General features: G+C 44.5%; 1 protein-coding gene across 6 annotated transcripts; it reads right to left on the bottom strand.

Moving 5' to 3' along the window:
• Positions 1-199: 199 nt before the first annotated feature.
• Positions 200-16453, bottom strand: znf219 (zinc finger protein 219). 6 transcript variants are annotated; one of them, XM_011619068.2, is made up of 6 exons: positions 16302-16453; positions 8471-8549; positions 8272-8382; positions 6132-8190; positions 5848-5994; positions 200-4882 (listed from the first exon to the last, which is right to left on the bottom strand). In XM_011619068.2, exons 3-6 carry the CDS (start codon positions 8377-8379, stop codon positions 3738-3740), a joined length of 3459 nt encoding a protein of 1152 aa, XP_011617370.1. In that variant the 5' UTR covers positions 8380-8382; positions 8471-8549; positions 16302-16453; the 3' UTR covers positions 200-3737. The 6 variants fall into 6 exon arrangements, with proteins under 6 accessions (XP_011617370.1, XP_011617371.1, XP_011617368.1 ...); XM_011619069.2 differs by having other exon boundaries at positions 8290-8382; XM_011619066.2 differs by having other exon boundaries at positions 6132-8382.
• Positions 16454-17199: the final 746 nt, after the last annotated feature.

Genomic DNA, 17199 nt, shown 5'->3' with positions numbered 1-17199 from the left:
TACTGTCCTACTTCTACTTCTTGTCAATTTGAGACTTTACTACAAGACCAGTGGGCATAATCTCACCTTCTTGGCACAGTTCCGATTATGCTCACAAGGGGCTCCGTTTTTTGTACACCCCCCCCCCCCCCCCAAAAAAAATGCTGTGGTGTTTATCATTTAACACATAAAACACAAAAGTCATGAAAAGACAAACCAGGTCGTTTTTGAATTGTGTTTTATTTCTAATGTGTGTGTGGTTTTTTTTTTTTTTTATATTTTCACAAAGTCATATTAGTCACTACTATGTTAGATCAGATTTCCCTCACTGCAATGGCAGTAAACTACACAAGAGCCCAAACCGAGCACGGCCCCCTCGCCTCACAGAGATTTGTCATAAACAAAACCATCAAAACGAGTGGATCAGCCTGTGATACCCACACAATCCTAGTGCCATCCCTTTTGGGGGAATCTGATTCCCAGTTAGGACTTCATAAGGTGCAATCTTTCACAAAAAAATTTAACATAATTGAAAATGGGTACAAATGCAAGGTAAGGTCCCCCATTGTCAGTCTATAATCACTTTATAATTCCACTGCATGACAGACCCATGGCTAACGCTGTAATAAAAGCAAAATTAGCAGCTACGTAATTCAGTGGAGGACGCTAGCAAGTTTGGAATTCTGTCAGAACTTGGTACTCGCAGCGTAAAGGTAGTCTATTTGGACTCCTGCTGGACAAAATTTGGTGCAAACCATTTTAAAACAGTGCTTTTTCTGTGACTTTAACTATTTTGGTGCAAGGAGTGTGACAGGCTGTTTTGTTTTTGTTTTACATTCAAAGAGTTGAATGGCAGATTTGTTTCATTCCCATCTGCCGTTGGGAGGAGTTGAAGGGACCGCCACTCGGGTTTGTGCTCTCTTTAAAAAAAAAACAGAAACCAAAACACAACATCTCTAGTGCTATCTGTACAACATTCAACAACACATTTCTCTTTTTGTCATTTTTTAACCATAATGCCAAAAAACAATAATTATTATTATTATTATTATTATTATAAGAAGAGCATTTTTCCATCTCAACGGCATTGAACAAACACCACACAAACTGAAAAAAAATCTAATAAAGGCCTCAATACCAGATAGAACACGTCACCTTCGAGTGGTGCTGGAGACAGAGGGTTAATTGGGAGGAGAGAAGAGGAGAGCTAGCGCAATGAAAAACAGAACGCGTTAACAAAATGTATGAAAAAGAGGGAGGGGATTTGAATTTTTTGATGATTTATCGTCACCTCAGACAAGTTTTGGCACCTTAATAGATTAAATATTAGATTAAGAATTGGACTTTGGTTTGCCAAAGGTTAGTTTAAAGACCAGAGGTCATCTCATCCTAACTCCACAGGGATTTCAACTACAGATTACATAGTTCTTATTACTTCGCTAGACATGTTTGGCCAAACAGGCCAAATGAAGGAATCTAATATGAAAAGGAGGTGAGACATGTAATTGGGCTGGGATGATGAAGATAAAAATGGAAAAATATGCAGATATAGGCTAAGTGCTTTTGGTGAGTTTTACAAAATATCCCAGGAAGTGCTTGAAACAGAAGGCACGATGGCATCGACAGTAGCTGTAAAGGAGACACCACTAAGGGACCTGACTACGGAACTCATAAGGTGCGCTAAATAACGTACTTCAACACAATAATGCACATTACAGTGTGGTTACAACCCAGCATACCCCATCAAAAAGTTCTCTCAGGAGGGATCGATCGATAACGTTCACTCGACAACAAGAAGAATTTGGCATTTGCATCATAAGATTCACCTGCTTATTAGATACAAATGTAGTGTACTTTCATACAAGAAAAGATTCTATAGTCATGCCAAGATTTTAGATCGGTCATATTTCTTATTAATTTCCAGGTGGATTTTTATCTAAGGTGACAGATCGCATGGTAAGTTTTCTAACGGCTCAATACTACAAGTTTAGTACCTTATTCATGCTAAACATGTGAAAGATAACAATGCTTTTTGTATCAATGCTGGGATTATAAGTTTTTGCTTTGCTTGGATCTCCAGATTTTTCATGGTGGCACATCACGGATTTGGATGCAATTTTGCTAATTGCTGGGGTGACTTGGCTGAAACCACAGATTCATACAAGTGAAAGCAAACAAAACATACAAATAACAGAAAGTGACGACTTCCATTGAAAAAACGTTTGGTCTATCGATAAAGTCAAAACAACTACTTTGGGAACTTAAACCTTGCACAGTGCTCTGTATAGACATTTCAACTAGTCTTAGCTCACAAACATTATAATCATTACCTGTATTGATAACCTTTTTCCATAAGTATCTTGAAAGGAAAATAAACTGCGCAACGGAAAAAGTCTGCTTTTTTTTTGTCTTTACAAAAGCTACACATACTCTACTGGGATGTCTATGCATTTGTTAGTGTTTTAATAATAGCTCCTACAAATATCTTTTCTTATTAAAAAGAACAGAGGGACTGTACTCTTCTAAAAGAACCATACCCCATACGTTCAGATTTAATCATGTTGGGCAGGGATACTGCTTTCTCTTTTTTTGTGGCTCTCTGTGCTGTATTTCTTCTCTGATTCTGTCAATGAGGCTCTTGCTTTCTCTCTTTGAAAAGGTGTGTCCAGCGATTCTGTTGAGGTGCTTAAGCGATGTCCCTAACGCATGGACTCCCCTTTTCTGTGTTCTGCTTCTTTCCTGTAGGTAGCACTGCCTTGGCAACCGGATCTGCATTCAGCACCAATGTAAACACTGAACTGTGACCCCCCTTTTGTTGCTCAGCCCTTGACCTCTTTTATGGCGTAATACATTATTTATAACGCGACCTTTTGTTGCTTGCTAGAGCCACCTGTTTCGAGAATACCAAGCTGCAATGTGGCATTTCTTTGACAACATAATTATGCACAACACCCTATAACCACTTTTAACAAATATAATGTAGTTAAAATTGTGGATTCAGATAAAATAAAGGACCTATTAGAGCCTCGATCCAAAGGAAAAACAAGAGACTCTATTGAGAACGTACATGTACAGGCACTAACTGATAAAAGAAAAAAAGAAAAACTTCCTCCAGAAACACTTTGCAGACGCACAAGGCAGTGATATATAATTGAGGAAAAGCATGTGGTCTGCAACGGCAACCTCATGCCTCAAATTAACACTAAAAATCTTGTTTCACAGCTTGAAACTTAGCTCAAACTCTCCTCCATGTCAGTAGGAGCGTCAAAGGAACTCGATGTTGGAGCTTTCAAGCCATTTCTCCTCGCGGCTGGCTTCATCTCGGTCTTTACAGGGATGTGCAGCCCGTCGTTGATGTGGAATGAAACACGGAATGTCGTGGGATTGGCCCCAGGTCTTATGTGAATGTTTTCAATTTATCAAAGAGTCATTTCCAAATGTCCATCTTAAAGTGAAAAGGTGACCTACAAAATCCTGCAAAGATGCATCTTTTGCTCTTGCTCACATGCTCTTTTTGTACAGGGACCTTATTTTAGAATGAGAACATTTTTAGAACAATGTTAAAGGAATCAAGACAGCAAAGGTGTTTTTAAAACTTCAGGTGTCAACATTTCTCTCCCCTGAAATAAAGTATAAAGGGACAAATATTAATTTGACCTAAAACTTTTATATTTTCAAGGCCTCCTACTGCTTGTTTAATTCTTTGTTTGCCCAACTTGTGATTTAACAGGTGTCATCCAGAAATCTTATTAAAGCTGTTAAGATTCTTGGTTGGCACTCAGGGCTGGTGATAGAGAAAGGGACATCCTCATACTCTGATCCGGTAAATCCTCAAAACTACCATTCTCTGAATCCTCTTCCAACTCCTCTTGCTCTTCCTCGTACTCCATCTTTTCTTGGAGTCTCTGGTCATCTCTCGCAATATTAGACACTGAGGCCACGTTGGAATCTGGGCAGTCAAGGAGGTTTTCCAGATGTCTATCTGGATCATTACTGAGCCCATTTAGGGCATGGGATTTAGCTGAGGACCAGTTCTCCAGAGGTGCCTGGGACTCTGTCTCACTCAGATGCCTCCATAATGAATGAAAGTCTGAGTGATCCATCTGTGCCTTGATAGCTACTTGGGTTTCATCATCCGGGGTAGACGATGGGCCCCTTTTACGCCTGGACTTACTGGTGTGATTGACCTGAAGATGCATGGCCATCAGCTCTGTTGAGGATGTTCGGAAAGGACAGAACAAACATTGGCTCAGTTTGACCCCTGTTGAATTATCATCGCCAATACTAATACCTCCTTCTTCAGGGCCAATACCTCCATCCTCTTCCATCCCTCCAAAAGCAGGTGAAGGACGACGGGACAGATCCAAGGGTTCAAAACCTCCTTCTTGTGTCAAGCTCACAGATCCTTCCTTATCATTCAGTGGCAGAACCATTCGGCTTGTAGTTAGAGGTTTTCGCCGGGACACTTTAGCTGCCTTTGGGGGAGGAGACTCCCTGATCCAAGTCCCTTCCATCCCACCTTGATAAAGAGCCCCCATCATCCCAGACAAATACCTGTACTGGGTCTCCAAGTCAACGCCCCTTAATGCCTCCAACGCCTTACGGTGCTCACGCTGGTCTGGAAGTCCTAAAAGCCAGGACTGCTGACTGGATCGAGATGTAGAGCTATCATTTGGACTTCGGTTGGTGCTGGAGTGGCTGACCTGGGAACGGCGTTGCTTGAGTCCAGATGTTCCAGAGCTCAGGCTGTTAACAGAGGAGGAGGAGAGGCCAGCAGAGGAAGAATTGGAGGAGGCTGCCAAGGCATTGCGTTGCTCCCTGTGGTGCCGCTGGAGGTGGTACTTCAGCGATCCTGACTGGGTACCCGCATAATCACAGTGGGGACATTTGTATGGGCGTTCACCTGAAAAGAAAAAAAATATGAATCCTTCTTAGGACTACAAAATGGTTGGATGGTTTGGATTTCCTTTGTAAACATTTGAGTCTAAACTTTAAGTAACTGCTAAAAATAAATACCATTGCCTTTTATCTTTTTATACTGGATAATGTTTGTGTATTTGATTTTTTTGACACGACGACAGTGCTTAAACGGTTAAATAAATATTTCGGCAACAAGTCGGTGTGTACTAAATTAAGGCAAAAAAAAATTAACAGTACGTTTTTGCAAATCATCTTTGCTATGAATAATCCCAAACAATTGTTGCAATTACAAGTTTTAAAGGGAGGTGGCAGCATTCCGTCAGTAATTAAAATGCTGCTTCCGGTAAAGTAAAAGTGGACTCACCAACTGAAAATGTTACATGTGTCTTTATAGAGCAGGAAAATTACTCAAATGATAAATACAGATGTAGCATGACTTAGTTCTGGTAGGTTCTGGTTCATTGCGCAATTCTCAAAAAGACAGCTATCTGAAGTGTATTAATTTAATCCAAAACCCAGAAATTACTGACCATGTGTTATCCCACATGGTCCACAGACTGCAGATGAAATAGTGCATGAGGAAGCTCTGTATGAATAATACAGCTGGGATGTGATCGGTCCTGTCAGCCATAGATGAGTGTTCATAATGGACTCCACTTGGTGCATTTTGATCAAGCCTTGCTAGCTTGAGATGGGTAGCGTCGCAAATTTGGATTCCTATTTTTTCTCTGAGTTGTCATGGCAGAGTCTATCCCAGCAGTCTGTATGCAAGAGGCAGGAACACCCTGGATGGGTCACCTGTCCGTCACAGAGTACCAGCACCTTTCACTCACACCTTGATATCTCCAAGAATCAAATCTGGATCAAGGCATTTGATAAAGTGCTGAGCGTTTCAGTTTCTCAGAAAATACAAACATTTTATAAACTCATGCAGTAAGCATATCTAACCTGTGTGAACTCTCAAATGTACTTTGAGATGGTGTGAAGAACGGAAGGCTTTACCACAGTAGGGGCAGTCTTTTATCCCCCTACCACGCACCCGCTCCCTGGAGGGAACTGAAGGTATAGAGGATACTGCTGTCAAGTCATTTTCAGCTGCAAGTGGGAAAAACAATTGTGGCAAAAGAGGTGAGTAGCATAGAGAATTTCCTTTGAAAGTGTTGAAGCAGCATAAAAGCTAAAATTGCAGGAATTGTGAGCACAAAAGATAAAACTGAAAAAAATAATCGTACCTTTGAAGCTTGAGATGACAGAGTGAAACCCTGTAGTTGCGCCTGATTGTTGTGAGCTACCACTGTGTGGTTTTGACTCCTGTCTTACGTCTCCCGTTTGTTGTGTACCAGCAGCGTGTAGTAGAGATTCCTGTCTCACATCATTGCCCCCTCCTCTTCCTATCCCCATTCTCCTACAGCTGCTACTACCCTCCTCTTCACCGCCACCTCCTTTCTGGGGCCTCTGTGTGTGAACTCGAGCATGCACTACCACCTGCTGGAGGCTTCGAAATAGTTTTCCGCAGTCTGGGCATTCCCATGATCCACTAGTTCCTCCGGAATTGTCTCGCCGGTCAAGGGCTCCAAGGTAAGTTCTGACCTGGTCGGTCTCTGTGATCACTGAACTTCGACTTGTACCACGCTGACCTTGCTGATGACCCCTTTGCTGCTGCTGCTGCTGCTGTTGCTGCTGCTGCTGTGCAACAGCCAGGCTGCGAGCCACCAGCTGCCACCAGGTGGTCTGATCCCCTCCTTCTGCAACTAACGTGGGAGACTCCCCTGTGCTGCCTCTAGATGCTCCTGAGCTGCCACCACCATTCCCCATCTCTGCCACCTGTGCAACAGCTTGAAGTCGTTCCATGCAGCTCGCTCCACTGCCATCACTGGGCAATCCTAGGTAGCCCAGGATGGCTGATTTGCTGGAGCTGATCCCAATTCTGCCACCAGCTTCCCTCTCCAATCTTCCTTGCCCACCTCTGCCAGCGCCTTGCTGGGCCAGAAGGAGGCTTGTATAGAGTGCATTGAGCGACTGATTACTTGCAGGTCCTTTAGCCTGCTGTTCTGCACCTACTATTCCTCCTAGTGCTCCTAATCCTCCCTTCAGCCCAAGCTTGTTTAGATGCACTTTCATGTGGTTTTTGAGGAACCAAGGCTCTTTGAACCCACGACCACAAACCTGACATTTATGGTCCAAGGAGTCCTTGTGTTTTCGCATATGTCCCTTGAGAAACCAGGACTGGGTAAAACGCTGTCCACAGGTATCACATCTAAACGCTGGCAGTGAAGAAGACACAGCTACTGATGTTGACTGTGGCGTTCCTGGGGCTGGGGTATCGGTTGGTGTAGGTACAGGAGTTTCAGGGGTTGCAATGACTGGCCTTGAATTAAAAGCTGGTGGCAATGTAGGTGATTCAGAGGAAGGGTGGCACTCCTGCAAGTGAGATGCAAGATTCTCCTCTTGGCTGGCAGAGAAAGGACAAAGAGTGCATTTGTATGGGTTGTGAAGAATGCGAACATGCCGCGCCAACTCCAAAGCCGTGCGGAATTTTCCTTTGCAAGCGTGACATCGAAATGTGGATGCTATAGATGTAGATGCACTTTCCACTATGCCAGAAGAATAGGGAGAGATTAGAGAAATGGGGTCCTCAGTGAGTGGAGGAGTCAGTGTTGTGCTGTCATCTAAAAAGTTTGTGTTCTGCTCTGTCTGGAGGTCATTATCTAGACTTTTGACTTCACAATCAGCATCTTCTGTGAGGTGCTTTATGAGAGTCCCTGATGACAAGCGCTGGTGTAGGTGACCCCTGTGATTCTGGGTCAAGTCCTTGTGATTCTGTGGAGTTTTAAGGTGTTGCTTTATGGGTGCCGAGGGAAGTCCCGTTCGATATAAAGCTGATGCTCTGCGGTCTCGGTCCAGGCTGTGAGCGCGCGCATGAAGGGACAAAATGCTCTGAAATCTGAATCTCTTTCCACATACGTGACAGGGAAATTTTAGTGTGGGCCCTGATGAAGCGCCTCCCACTCCAGGTACGGCCCTAGTGACAGTCTCCTTTTGGAACTGCTGTAGGTCTAGCTCATCATTGCAGGTGCCACTCTGCTGGGAAGAAAGCGCTAGCTCCAAGGCTCCAAATCCAATGACAGCCGCTGATGGTGTGGTCGGGGGAGAGGAATCCAAACAAGGGCTGCATCCAGCCTCTTGTACCCCTCCTGGGAATAAAGCCACTGCTGGGGTGGGAGATGGAGGAACTCCCTCCATTCCTTCCTCCTCCTCTTCATTATCAAGTTCATTCTTTTCATTTTCCTCCTGGAATGGGAAAGGTGAGAGTGAGGAATAAGGTGTAGTGTCCAAGGATTGCTGGGCGGAACTATCGAGCAGAGAGAGCACCGTGTGCGGAGAGGACACCTGGGGGCTGTGGTCTAGGGATGGCAGTGTCGAGGGGGACAGGGGTTTCTCACAGGACAGTGACAATACACACTCTGGTGGAGAATCCATCCTCTATAAGTAGAAAACACACGCAAATAATCAAAACACCCCACAAATGTGTGTGGGAGCATGTGTAGTGTGTGCGATGGTAGGAAATTACCAGCAGTGTGGGTGCTGCTATGCCATTCTTTAGCGTTTCGACTGATGGGGGACACGCTTCTGCCTTCTCCGTAAATTTCCTGAGGACAAAACAAATCCGAATGATGAATGAGGAAAGTTTAAGATAAATGTGTGCAATTTGCAATCAAGCATAATTTACAGCAATGATAACGACACGATACAGTTGAAAGATACACATTTTGGCACATCGTTAAAGGCCCTTCGTCACTGTTGGGAGGGCTGATTTTTGTCAATCAGGATAGTAAAAGAAGCACCTCAATGTGTTCCATCATAAATGTTAAGGACAAACAATCAGCTGTGAGGACACGGGCAGCTTTAGCACAAATAAATAATTCTGCAGTCTGCACGGATGTTTGCACGAGCTCGAAACAAGTGCGCACCTGTTCCGATCTCCTGAACGTGTTCGCAACGCACTTCGGCGTAATGCCGCGCATATGGCGTGATTAACCAGGGTCCACATGTCTGCTGGGTGCGTCTTTGCATATGTGTGTTCAGGGGTTTAGGACAGAAAACACAGGACAGACTGTCCCAAACAGGATGGGCGAGCAATGTTTGGACTTCCCCACACACCCTTCCTGTGCACTTGCACAGTAGCAGATATTTTTTGTTTCTTTTACTTAAATCAGAAAGCACACACACACGCATGCATCTAAGTATGAAAGTGATCTTTGGCTGCGTTGCTCTTGATTCATAACCCGCCCTGTCTCGGTTGTTTAGGTAATGCACAAACGTTAGCTTGATCCTCTGCTCTGTTGACTGTCCCGTCACCCCAGATAACAGAGTCAGTGAAAATGTAAAGTGTGATATGCAGCATATTGAAAACACTTTGGCAGGCTCGCTCGCACGCCCAAATATTTTGAGCGCACAGCACTTTGCGTCGGACCGGGATGATGCTCGTGGGCTGTTTTTGTCAGTTGAGAAACAGCATAAGCGCCAGCGACAAAACAAAAAGGTCATCAATCATTACGGAGAGAAACAGGGGGAACATCTGCGCACGCAGGTGTGTCAGCCATGTTTGTGTTCGCCAGGCGTGCCGCCCGCATACGTGTTTGTATGATCTGGTGGATTTGTGCGCTTGTGAGTGCCACTGAGCCTGGATGACAAAGAGATTCTCGTGTAGCCAGTTGACATTTTAGCTCAGCTATGACTCACAGGGGTATCACACCATATCAATCACACACTTACACACACACACTCTCCCTCACACACACTGCTTTCTTAATCCACCATTATTGTTCTTCACTGTCTTTTCTGTTTTCTGATTCATACTCTTCCCATCCCCCTCTCATTCTCTCGCTCTATTATTCACTAATTTTCTTTCATTCTCTCTCTCTCATCCCCCCCTGCAGTGTTGCCAGTTGGCAGAGTGCCAGGGAATGCTGATATCAGCTGGTAGATTGGGTCCTGCCAACATGGCGAAGAGCAAAAAAAGAAAGAAAGAAGACAGACAGACACAGAGACAGACAGAGACAGACAGAGATATAAAGAGAGAAATGCTGTGCAGTTTCAGAAGCTGAGTGGAAAAGATTGAGTGCGAATGCAAGCCTGGTGAAGAGAAGCAATAAAATGATGAAGCAACAGACGTGTTGGAACAAAATAGGAGGGTAATAAGAGCAGGACATAACATGAAGGTGGAGCATATTTAAAAATAATTTTGAAAGTCAACACATCTGTATCCAGACAGAAAAGCAGTCCTGTGGCATTATCATATGAATATCACTGTCACAATGCATTGTTCTGGCGTGACGGTAGCGGTCGCCAACCACCGCTGCTGTCACGCCAGTACGGACAATTTGGATAGATGAAGAGGAGCAGATAAGGTGCAGGGAAGGATGCAGGGAAGAAGGGAGGGGTGGAAATCAGATTTGCATTCGGTGGAGTGAGCGCAAAGACAATGCAGGTGGGCAATAATCAACAAAAAATAGCAAACAAATGATTGAAATGTCATTTTCTATTGGGAAAACGTGTTTTCGGTCGAAGAAAAGTTGACTTGTGTTTGAATCTTGAATGTCTCAGAGGTTAAGGACTTCTCAAAAACCCTAATAGAACAGTTGCCTTCAACTCAAGCTCTTGAGAGTACCACGGACCTACATCAAGCCAAGGGAACATCATTTTTAATGTTGCCGTAATCCAGTTAAAATCACAACAGATGGAGGGGAGAAAAAAAAAGAGTCCTGGATTTCCCCGCAATTTTTCAATTTCAGCTTCTCATTCCCCCACTGCTCCCTCTGACTTGAGTAAATGCAGCAGCATTAGAACAAAGCAATTCAAGTGCTAATGGCAGCTTAAAAGCATGTTGTGTTAAGAGTCGCAATGTGATCACAGCTGCCGAGTGGCAGTTTCGTGGATTCTTAACAGATTTTATCTGAACTAAAACGGTAGATATGAAAACTTTCTCTTTACTCTCTCCCCCAACAAGTGCAGAAGAGGAGTGGGGGTGTGGTGAAAAAGACAGTCATCAAATCTGTGGCAGATGGCCGGCAAGGGATTTGAGGCACATGTTTGAACAAGGTTATTTTTCTAAATTTTATAATGTACATATCCACAGTGACTTTAGTCTCATTGTGAAAGCTGTTTGTGCAGGTTCATACATGCGAGAACACCACGTAGCATAGTCGCTAATGTGAGGGTGTGACCACCTTTCACTTTGCTCTTTTAAGTATGTATTTGTGGGTGGGTGGAGGGGGGTGGGAAATACGTCTGTCGGTATTCACGATGACAAAAGTGTTTGCTGTTATGTTTGAAATGATTCATATTGTGCTGTTTTTCATGGGTTCTTTTTTAGTTTGCTATTCTCTGTATTCCAATGGTAACTACTGTACTTGCAACCACTTGTCACAGACTGAACATGATAGTCTGTGAGCTCTTAACGGTGTGGTTAGCTGTTTTGTGTAAACAGTTTTTTGGTGGTTTGGGAGGCCTGTAGTAACAAAAGCACCAAACTTCATTCCCCCCTCTTTCATTGTGCGATTTATCTCGCAGCTGCTTGGAAGGCACAACCACGAGGTTAAGAATCCCGTGGCCTGAAATGAAATGGTAACAACTAGCTTTTGTTGTTAAATCTGCGCCCGATTGTTGCACACGTCCACCTCTGTGTGCCTAAAAATAGTTTCGCTCCGAGGTCTTAAACCGGTGCTTCGGGGGCTTAACGTAAAACATGTATCTGCAGGCTGTCTCCATGTTTACTGCAGAAATTTTAGCGTTTTCTTCCAGCTGTGTTAATTGAATTTTCATGTGGGCGTGCGTAACGAGGTGCCCACTGGGGATAAGTTAGCCCAATCACAAAAAAGAAAGTGAAAAAGGAGATGAGCATCTGAGGGAGACAGTGAGGGGAGTCCACTCTGTGTGAGGTACAGTATAATTTGGCCCTGTGGTTTTATTATCACGGCGTCACGTGGCCAGCTTCCCTCACAGACGGTACTCATTTCCTTTACTTCACCTTTCCCTGAACCCCTTGTTTCAGTCCACGCTTGAGTTTTTCCCACTTACCCCCTTGCAAAAGGCACGGAAAACTCTACTTTCACTGCTGCGAGGCAGGGGAAAATGTTACCTTTTGCTGTCATTTTGGAAGATAAAACAGGTTCTTGCACTTCACCCTGCTGTAAACGGATATGTGGTCGACCTTTTTGATTCTAAAACAGATTCTATGACAGCCCTTCGATCTCTCTTCAGCTCTTTAAGAAAAACTTCCCCTTGCTTTATCTGCTCTATTCTTCATTCAACACAACCCTGCCTTGGTCTCATATCCCCTCTCCCTCTCCATACTCTATAAGCTGTTGCTCCTGCTTTTTTCTTTTTCCTCAATGAACGTCTCCTCCTGCAGAGAACACAAACCGATGCCATCCCCATAGTCAGGAAACAGCAAACCGGGAGCGACACGGGGCTGCCAAGATCTGAGGGAGTGAATCAGTAACGTCGGAAACATCACAGCTCCTCGGCAGAAAAGCAAGTCTCTCAAGCCGAATTCTGTGGGCTGCGTACAATGCGCAGGGGGCAGAGGCTGACTGATTTGTAGAATTTAAGGTCTTCGAGACTGAAGCCTTAAAAAAAGTGACAACTATATCAAAGAAACGTGCGACCAGCACTCAGACTGAGTCAAGAAGGCCAGTATGACGATCATGGACACAGACTTGCATGCTTTCTTCTTGAACTTTTGCAGACCCCCTAGCTGATCCGAGTGATTTCTTCGCTTATTACATAGTTCCTCCCACATTTCTGCTATCGTCCAATAAACATGGAGCAAATCTTACAGGTTAAATATTAGCATCTGTGTAGCTCCTACTAATGTTACTAAAGACAAATTCAAGGAAACTTCCAGTACAAGAGAAAGTAAAAACACAGCGCTGTATAATGCAGGACACAATGATTAATGGGCCAATAGAAGTACTACCACTGCTTGGAATTTCAAATATTTGTTTTAATTCTAAACAGCCCCACTTCACAGGCTTTCATTACAGCATCGTCTGACATTAATAAAGTTGGCAAGCCAACGGCCTTCAGTCCCTCATTATAAGGCCACGACTACCAACCCAGCGCTCCACATCCAAGTCGGATCAAACATATGAATCTCGAGTGGCCTTGAGCAAGATGCCAACTCCCCCTGAGCCTCAAGGATGCCTGACCCTATGCCGTGACCTCCTTGAGGTACATGCACACCAGCAGTGAACACCTACGGCAAAAAATAGAAACTCTTAACACGGGCCGGTTCTTGATTCCCCTGGGGAAATTTAAAGAGCATGTGTTCTCTTTCCTAGTAACACTTTGCTCCGCGCACTGTCTAATCATGGAGCGAGAGGCTGGCGAAGAGGTGAAATTTAGGGCGTTGCCGAGGATTCACTAAAATCAAGCTGTGTGTTCTGGTGCGACTGATTGCTTTTAGACTTTATCAGAATAAAAAAATTAATGCAGTTAGTGTTAATTGTGGCCCCAGGAGTGGGGACAGTGAGCCCAGACTAAGCTATAATTCTTTGAAGACTTGAGGAAATTACTTTGAAAAACCGATGTCTTGACTTTGCTGAATTAAGGTTTTAAACATGTAATGTGAAAAGCTGTTTTTGTTTTGTTTTGTTTGTTCAACCTGTGTGTTTTCCAAGGTGCAAGTTTGACACTTGAGGAGTCGGCATCACTGCTCATTCATAGGAAAATCTGAGGCCTCCCATGCACATGAAATAGCAAAAACAGTTGTGGTGTTATTTGAGAAGTTTAAAAAGCATTTAATTGAAAATGACAGTCTAGTACTCCTCTGCTCAACAGCTCTTCCTGATTATGCCCATGAGATTCTCCCTTGACCTGCTGTTTGGAACCCTAGCGTCACCTTTCCACCGCTGCTGTGACCTGCTTGGCCTGCCTCTGAAACTCGCAGATACAGATCAGAGGGGAAGAGTCAAACATTCTCTCACTCCTGTTCATTTCAACAATACAGGTTCTGCAAATGTGTGTGCTAATCTTAAGGAACCAGACAAACTCTCAACACTCTTGAGATGTCATAATGCAGTAGATTCTCCCCTAACCGAGGGCAAGCAGGTGCCTCTCCCACAGAGCACTAATGACCCAATTATATCAATCAGAAGCCATGATTGGTGCTACACTCCTCTCCTTTTACTCTCCTCCTCCCCTCATATACAGACTCCCCCCAAGAGCCACCTGGACTGGGGTCTACGTGCCCCCTCGAGCACAGTAGAAGCCGCAGAAGGGGGTGGCGTCGATTGTGGTCGAGGATTTGAGGTCTGAATGAAAACCATTAGGCCCTTTTACGCAAAGCCGGGCTTTTCGTTCATTAGCACGCTAGGCTCCCACTGAAAAGCGCCCTATTAGAGACACAAAATCATCTTCAATTTTAAAGTTGACAACCTGTGTGGGTGGCAGAGGATGCCGATCTTTGCACAATTTGGCCATAAAATTGTGCAAGTATGATGAAGCTGGCTGGGGGGGGGACGTTTAATTTTATTAATCAAAATAATATGTAGCTAAAAGAATATGTGTTGGGAAATGATATTATATTCTTAGGGACCCTCCACAAGGAGTGTTTATAGGACAAGACAGCAATGTCAACCTACTTCCAGTGTGCACACGGTCTCAAAAGTGTGACATTTTTGGGGTGGAGACTAAATAAAAATAGGACATTTCAAAATCCCTGAATGTTTTTTTTCACTGGATAGAAAAAAGACGACAAGAGTGTCTTTGGCCAGTCCAGAATGACACGTCTGCGCCTTATCTCATGAGGAATTTCCTGCTCGCCCCTGTGATGTGCGTCAATAACGTGCAACCATTTTCAGTCGCTCTTTCCCCTCTTCTCTCCCTCCCCCTCTCGCGGCCATGTCAATTAGAGGCACATTATTGAAATAAATAACCGTCAACAAACAATGCACTCATAAACACCCTTTTAAATAAGGTTGCCCCCACCGCGGATGAGGTCCCACGCGGGGAAAATCGCGATAAAATGCCCAGAAAAAGAGAGTGGGGTGGATTTTTTCGTGAAGTCGGAGGTGGCGTGTGTGTGTCATGTCAGCCTATCTATCGCTCTCTCCCCTGCTCCATTTTGTTCCTAAATTTTCTATACAAAAGATTAAGGGAGGGGAAAGACGAGTGAGCGAGCGGGAGAAGACGAGAAGGAAGAGAGGGGGGGAAAGTGCCATCATGGATTTCATCTCGAATTTTCTGCCAATCTCCCGAACACCAAAAAGGGACACCGTGTCCAAAAAACGCACATTTTTAAACAGCGACAGGAGGAGGGGGAGACGTATCATTTACAGAATTTGGACACACACGCGCGCGCGCACACACACGGTCCCAACGTTGCACGCCACACTATATTCTACTTTTCATGCTCCTGAAAAACCGTAGGTGATGTTAGGACAACTAAACGGGTTGTAGTAAACACTGGAGTAAAATAGAGGAGCAGGACGGTTTATCAAAGCGGCGCCGCCGACGCGTTCGTGCGCACATCCCGCATGAAAAGTGGCACCGCTTATCGCGAAAACAATGCGCTACACAGCGCCTAATGTGCGTCCAACAAAAGAATTAGTCGAGATAATCGCATCTCCCCACAAAATTGCGCTTTGTGAAGCAACTTGCTAACACGGAAAAATCCACTTTTACGCCTGGACAACATGTCTGCGGCTTATCGAAATCCTCCGTTACGCACCGAGAACTTATTGTGCCCTCTTTTTCGTGGAGGCTCCTTCGGTGTTTTCGGCAATTTGGGGGAAAAACTGCCGTCCTCGTGTGGATGACAAACTGCCACCAGAACTCGGATTAAAGTTTAAAAAACGCACATTCGACCGCTCCGAGCGACTTTTGGTGCCACTTGAGGCGATTTCGAACGACTTGTTTCAGACTGTTTTCCGGGAGCAAACGGTGCGTTCAAGGCGGTTTTTTTTTGTCATGTCACGGTCTAGGGTCTGAGGGCTTGTACATGCACATCGGCCACGCGCGCACATACACCGGCTTCATACATGACACACACGTAAAGTGGTCCGGAGCGCGCAGTTACATACGATCGCATGCCGATCTCGCATGTACGCACGCACGCACACACGCGCGCACATAGCCAAACTGCAAATAAATATTGTAAAAAAGAGTAGAGAGAGATAAAACAACAACTACTGTGTATTAGCCGCGTTGTCTGTGGAAGAAGGTAAAAAAGGGCAACAAGAGTCGCGAAAAATTCGATCATTTTTTTTTTTTTTGAAAGCTTTGGTGCGACCTATGCATCAAAGTGTCCATGTAATCATGGAGGCAGATTTCCAAAATTAAAGTAGATAAATGTAGATATAGGCTATATGTTGAAAGTAAAGACTCAGTGTACTTACGGGAGAGGCGGCGAGGAGATTAATGACACGACACGTCATGATTACGTTTCACTTGAATTAAATACATTACGAGTTGGGAAAAAAATGGAAATCAGGGTTGTATACAAGCATACGCCGTTTCCCCCTCCCTCCCTCCGTTTGGTCACCCTCTTCTCTCTCTCTCGTCTCTCCTCCTCCATCTCCCTTTCTTTTCCTTCCCCCTTTCTTGCATTTTTGCCCCCCTCCATTTATTGTACAGGAGCGAGTGAATAGAAGAGAAGTGGGAGGGTGAGTGATGTAGGTTGGAAATGTTAATTATAATCTCAGCACGGGCACCATTTTACAACATTGTCATCCCCTCACATTTGGATCCTAAATATGGCATCTGGGATGGCGAGGCGGTGACAATCATGTTGTGGTTGGTTGGGGGGGAGACATCATGAAGTGTGAAAGTTTGAAACGTTCACCCCGGAAGCGCATGTCCACTTCCAGGTTGGAACAAGTGCGGACTTGGGACACAGAGCTCCTAATGAAGGGTCTGGGGGCGGGGGCCACTGGGAGTTTCTCAGGTTTCCAAGGGATTTCCTTTTGCAGCAAAAATAGCAGCAGTGACAAATCTGTGTTAATATTGTGGCACAGGAAGAAAGAAAGAAATCAAAAGTAAAAGTGCAGAGTGAACAATGGCTTAATAGCAGGTGCATCGAGGAAACCCTGCGTACTCCTATATTATTAACCCGGGGGTGTGAAGCCCCTTGCTGGGCTGAGAGGTTTGGCCTGCATGAGCACCTGACAGATTAATTCCATAAAAAACACTCCCTTTAGGAATCTGTCATGTTCCAAACCATTTAATGCAAATTCAGTCCCTGTTGACTCTTTGTCACACACTTTTCACATCATTTCCTGTGGTTCTTCCCCCCCC

This window comes from Takifugu rubripes, chromosome 8 (assembly GCF_901000725.2).
Source record: "Takifugu rubripes chromosome 8, fTakRub1.2, whole genome shotgun sequence".
In the NCBI taxonomy this organism is placed as follows: Eukaryota; Metazoa; Chordata; class Actinopteri; order Tetraodontiformes; family Tetraodontidae; genus Takifugu; species Takifugu rubripes.
The sequence above is the reverse complement of the archived record's forward strand: the minus strand, read 5'-3'. Positions and strand labels throughout refer to the sequence as shown.

Bases quoted from the DNA above. Each gene is read 5' to 3' on its own strand.
- znf219 (XM_011619066.2), bottom strand. From the start codon at position 8,379: ATGGATTCTCCACCAGAGTGTGTATTGTCACTGTCCTGTGAGAAACCC. The intron at 5,995-6,131 runs GTACGATTATTT...TCCCACTTGCAG, and splicing joins TGTCATCTCAAGCTTCAAAG to CTGAAAATGACTTGACAGCA. The intron at 4,883-5,847 runs GTTAGATATGCT...TTTTCTTTTCAG, and splicing joins ACATTTGAGAGTTCACACAG to GTGAACGCCCATACAAATGT.